General features: G+C 40.2%; 1 protein-coding gene across 1 annotated transcript; it reads left to right on the top strand.

Moving 5' to 3' along the window:
• The first annotated feature begins 2,587 nt into the window (after positions 1–2,587).
• On the top strand, positions 2,588–3,972 carry LOC106711682. Its single transcript, XM_045685495.1, has 2 exons — positions 2,588–3,371; positions 3,539–3,972. Exons 1-2 carry the CDS (start codon positions 2,588–2,590, stop codon positions 3,970–3,972), a joined length of 1,218 nt encoding a protein of 405 aa, XP_045541451.1.
• Positions 3,973–4,911: the final 939 nt, after the last annotated feature.

The raw sequence follows: 4,911 nt of genomic DNA, 5'->3' as shown, positions 1-4,911 counted from the left end.
GCGAAACTCGGTCCCTGGTGGTCCGATTTTGATAAAAATTATTTTAATCGAAAGGAAGTGCTTGCAGGTGGGTCCCATTTTTTTGTTTTTTTTTTAAATAACTAGAAGACTAGTAGATTTTGAATATAGCTTCAAAATTTGTTGCGGAAATTGGGGACATTTTTGCTTTCAGCGCTTACGTAGGCTAAACTATAGGACCTACATAAAAATGATGTATGGCGAATTGTAGCTCTTTAAATGTGCTAAATAAAAGTCAGCGATAGCATATATCTATCTTTTATAGTTTTCTCACAATAACCATTTTTTTCTTTAGAAACATTAATTAAATTCATGCCCTATTTCCGACGCTATTATTCAAGTTCAGTATTAACCCTTATGTAAATAAATATGTTCATTATCAAGAGAATTTAATGTAGATTATATTTGCAATTGAAACTATATCATTCTGTCTAATAGTTTAGGAGATATCGTAAGAATAAAATTACGCGGAAACGAAAAATGCTACATCGCGTTACAATGAATAGCACAAATTTGCTTTCTGGGCTTACGTAGGTCAAACTATATGACCTACATTAAAATGATGTATGGAGTAATTATAGATCCTTAAATTTGCTAAATAAAAGTCTCAGGTGGCATATATCTATCATCTATGGATGTCTCACAAAAACCATGTTATTATGAACAAACTTCGATTAAATTGCACACGAAAAACAGCGTCGTAAGCTTACGGCGCTATTATATTATATTCGATATGAATCCTTATCCAAATAAATATGTTTGATGGCTAGAGTATTAAATGCAGATTACATTAGCCTTTAAACTATGTAATTCTGATCAATAGTTTGGAAGATATTAAATTATTAAAAACTACGCGCATTCGAAAAATGCTACTGCGGCGCGCGGCTGGACAAAATTAAAGGCACGCTACGATGTATTAGTTCGTTAATTTTCAATTTGTATACCGATTTTGATAATTATTTCATTGTTTAAAGGATAAGTGGTTATCTGGTGTATTCTAAATTAGTTTTTGAATTGAAGTACACACATATTAAATAGGAAAGTCCTTTTCTTTATTTGTCTTATTTATGTCCTTATACGTATTAAGGAAATTTGTAATTAAACTTCAAATTCACTAAAAATTGAGAAATAAAACAAACATTTTAAGAAAAAAAAATAGCCGACTTCAAAACAAAAAAACTATCTCAAACAAAATGCGCTTAAAAGTAACTTAAAAAAAACAATTTCAAACAAAATTCACTCAAAAGTAACATAAAAAAACAATTTCAAACAAAATGCATTCAAAAGTACCATAAAAAACAATCTCAAACAAAATACACTAAAAAGAAACAAAATAATGTCATGAAAACTTCTTTCTTTCTTTCTTCTCTCTTTCAAAAACCCTCTAAACTCTAAAGAAAGTTCTCTTCTTTCTTGTAACATGTCTATATTGTATAATTATTGTTATTTTGGAGTCGGTTTCGGCCTAAGTAGGGACATAAACGTAAGTATGTCTAATACATCTCAAATATAAAATGTCACCTATTTACTTCGGCCGACACCGACTGCGAAATAACAATAATTATACAATATAGACATGTTACAAGAAAGAAGAGAACTTTCTTTAGAGTTTAGAGGGTTTTTGAAAGAGAGAAGAAAGAAAGAAAGAAGTTTTCATGACATTATTTTGTTTCTTTTTAGTGTATTTTGTTTGAGATTGTTTTTTATGGTACTTTTGAATGCATTTTGTTTGAAATTGTTTTTTTATGTTATTTAAATATGTTTTTATGTTATTCCGTAGATTATGTAGTAAAAATAACAATAGTAAAATGTATTTCATGTAAATGTTTTAGGATCGAGCCCCAGGATGAAAATAAAGGCGAATGCGGGGGGCGCTCGATATTTATACTTCCCCCCTCGGTGGAGGCGGGGAAGGTGATTAACGAAGGCATTTCGCGTGTAAATCGAATATGTCTTGTACGGAAAATGTAAAAGTATGTTAAATGGAAAAAGGATATGTAAATTGATAAGTGTATAATAAAAAATGTTGTAAATAAAGTAAATAAAGGAAATAAATGGGGAGAATCACGCGCAGGGGGGGGGCATCCTTCTCTGTCTAACCTTGGACCTTTCACTCGGCGCCGGAGAGTATATAAGACGGACAAATCACGGCGTCGAGTGGGATCCAACCGGGCCTCCGAGGAAGACAGAAGAAGATCCCCCTTGCGCCGCTGACCTCCGAAGAAAAAACTGCGTATTTCATTGTAACCTCAATGTAACCTTAATGTAACCGAACAATACAGTCCACTGCAAACGCCAACATTCTATGGACCTTCGACGCCGGATCCCTGTACAAGAAGATTAGAAAAATGGTTTTAACACGCAGCATGGATGGAGACGCCAAGCGACGAGGGAATGTGTCGGAAGTGCCCGTTGGAACTTCAGGGGCAAATCGAGAGGGGCTTATGGTCAGTACCGATACTGGCAAGGAAAAAGCTGTTAGAACCCCCCAAGAGACTGGAGAAATACCGGCGAAAAAATAGCGTCACGTTCGACCGCTCGAGAAGGAAAAACGAGCATCTGCTACCAAATGATCACCGCAGAAGAACTAGAAAAAGCGGAGTTGCTGTGGATGAATGCCAGCCAACGAGAGGCCTTTCCAGAGGAAATTGATATGATTGGGAAAGGCAGGAATATCAGTAAGAACAACCGCTTCGTCAACATAAGAGTCTTAATGGACGACAAAGGAACTCTACATGTAAGAGCAAGGACGTCACAAAATGTCGACCCACCAATACTCGACGGAAAACATCCCTACACCCGGCTCTACATAGCGCATGTACACGAACAATTGCATCACGGAGGTGTAGAGATGGTTGTGAACGAACTAAGACAAAGATTGTTTATATTGAAGATACGACCGTCAGTTAAAACTGTCATCAAGAGTTGTATGCAGTGTCGCATTAGAAAAGCCAAGCCAGCTTCACCGTACACGGGCGACCTTCCCGCGGCTCGAGTAGCTCATCACGCAAGACCATTCACCTTCACAGGACTCGATTATTTTGGACCGATAGAAGTAACTGTGGCGAGACATAGAGAAAAGCGATACGGGGCGTTATTTACATGTCTAATGTGTCTAACTTCAAGAGCCATTCACATCGAAGTCGTGAGCTCATTAAGCGCGGATGCGGCTATTTCGGCGCTACGAAGATTCCTTGCCCGGAGAGGGTTCCCCAAAGAGATCTGGAGCGACAACGCGACCTGTTTTAAAGCGGCGAACAAGGAACTGGCAGAGGCCGCTCAAGAAGCTCTAGAAAATGAAGTAAATTGTCGTCGCATCACATGGAAATATATACCGCCGTCAGCACATGGAGGTTCATGGGAGGTGCATGGGAGCGCCTGGTGCGCTCCGTGAAGGAGGCGTTATATAACGTATTAAAAGAAAAGTATCCTCGAGAAGAAACATTGTCTACGCTATTAGTTGAAGTTGAAAATACAGTAAATTCACGTCCGCTAACCCATGTCCCTGTACATTCGACAGACGAAGCTGCCATCACACCCAACCACATCCTCATCGGCCCGAACTGCCACGCGCCTGTGCCGGGCCACTTCACCAGCAGCGATGTGTCTGCCCGGCAACTGTGGAGGCGCGCCCAGGCCCTCGCAGATGACTTCTGGCGCCGATGGGTGAGGGAGTGCCTGCCCTTGCTCCGTCACCGGCGGGAGCCCTATGGCTCCGGCGGCGTCGCCCCTCAACTGGGCGATGTCGTAATCATCTGCGACTCCAACCTGCCTCGCAACACCTGGCCGCGAGGCCGGGTGACCCGCCTGTACCCGGGCGCCGACGGAGAGGTGCGCGTCGTCGACGTCACCACGAGCAACGGGCACGTCCTGCGCCGGCCTACGAAGAAACTCGTCGTGCTGCCAACGGGATCGCGGTTCGGCGACGGCGGGAGGATGTGCACGACAGCGTAAAATGGACCCTGCGGCCCACGGGGGTCTAATCGCATAAGAGGGCTTAAGCAGTGTTTTAAAAGCAAGTTGTAAAAATGTAAATAGTATAATGTTTATGTATGTGTATGTATTCACATTCCGCGCGCGCGCACCCAGCGTACGGACGTATTAATTTTTATATAAAATACAATAATCGTTTATTCGCTTAAGAGATGTGTCCAACGAGAATGGTTCAGTGCAAAAAGTGCAAATTATTCCTTTCCTTAACGAAAGTTGACGTGATTAAGTGCAAGGGTTTGTGTGACTCTGTATACCACAAAAAATGTGTCTCAAAGGAGTTCCAAAAAACCCAGCTGTGCGAAGCATGTCTCCATCAAGTATCTAGTGTGCAAGCACCTAAAATAAATATAGATACGGGAAAAGCCACTGTCGAATCGTTGTTGGCTGAGGTGAACAGCAAACTCGAAATTATTTATGAAACAAAAAAGAAAATTGATGAACTAACCGAAGCTGTGGACTTCTACGCTGAACAGTATCAAATGATGCTGAACTTTAAGGAAACTGCTGAAAAGAAGATGAATTCACTGGAAAATACAAATAAGTATTTACAGAAGTGTAATGAGTCGCTGCAGGAACGAATTTTTATTTTGGAGGAGAAAGAAGTGGAAAAAAATATTGAAATAGCATGCCTAGACGAGTCGGAGAACGAAAATACGAAAAAAATAGTTGAAAAGATTGCACAGAAACTAAATCTAAACATGAACCAAATAGAAGAAGCAAAGAGGGTAGGACGAGAAAAGAAAGACGAAGGTCGGCCGCGGCCGATCGTCGTGACCTTACACTCCAAATCAGCCAGAGATGAATGGATTGCTTGTAGAAAAACTCTTATTATAAACAAAGATATTATCGGAAACAATAATACCAAGAGGGTATATATAAACGAAAATCTTCCTAAAAATA

The sequence above is a fragment of the Papilio machaon genome, chromosome W (assembly GCF_912999745.1).
Source record: "Papilio machaon chromosome W, ilPapMach1.1, whole genome shotgun sequence".
Lineage (NCBI taxonomy): Eukaryota > Metazoa > Arthropoda > Insecta > Lepidoptera > Papilionidae > Papilio > Papilio machaon.
Note: the sequence above shows the minus strand (reverse complement) of the source record. Positions and strands in the feature narration are given on the sequence as shown.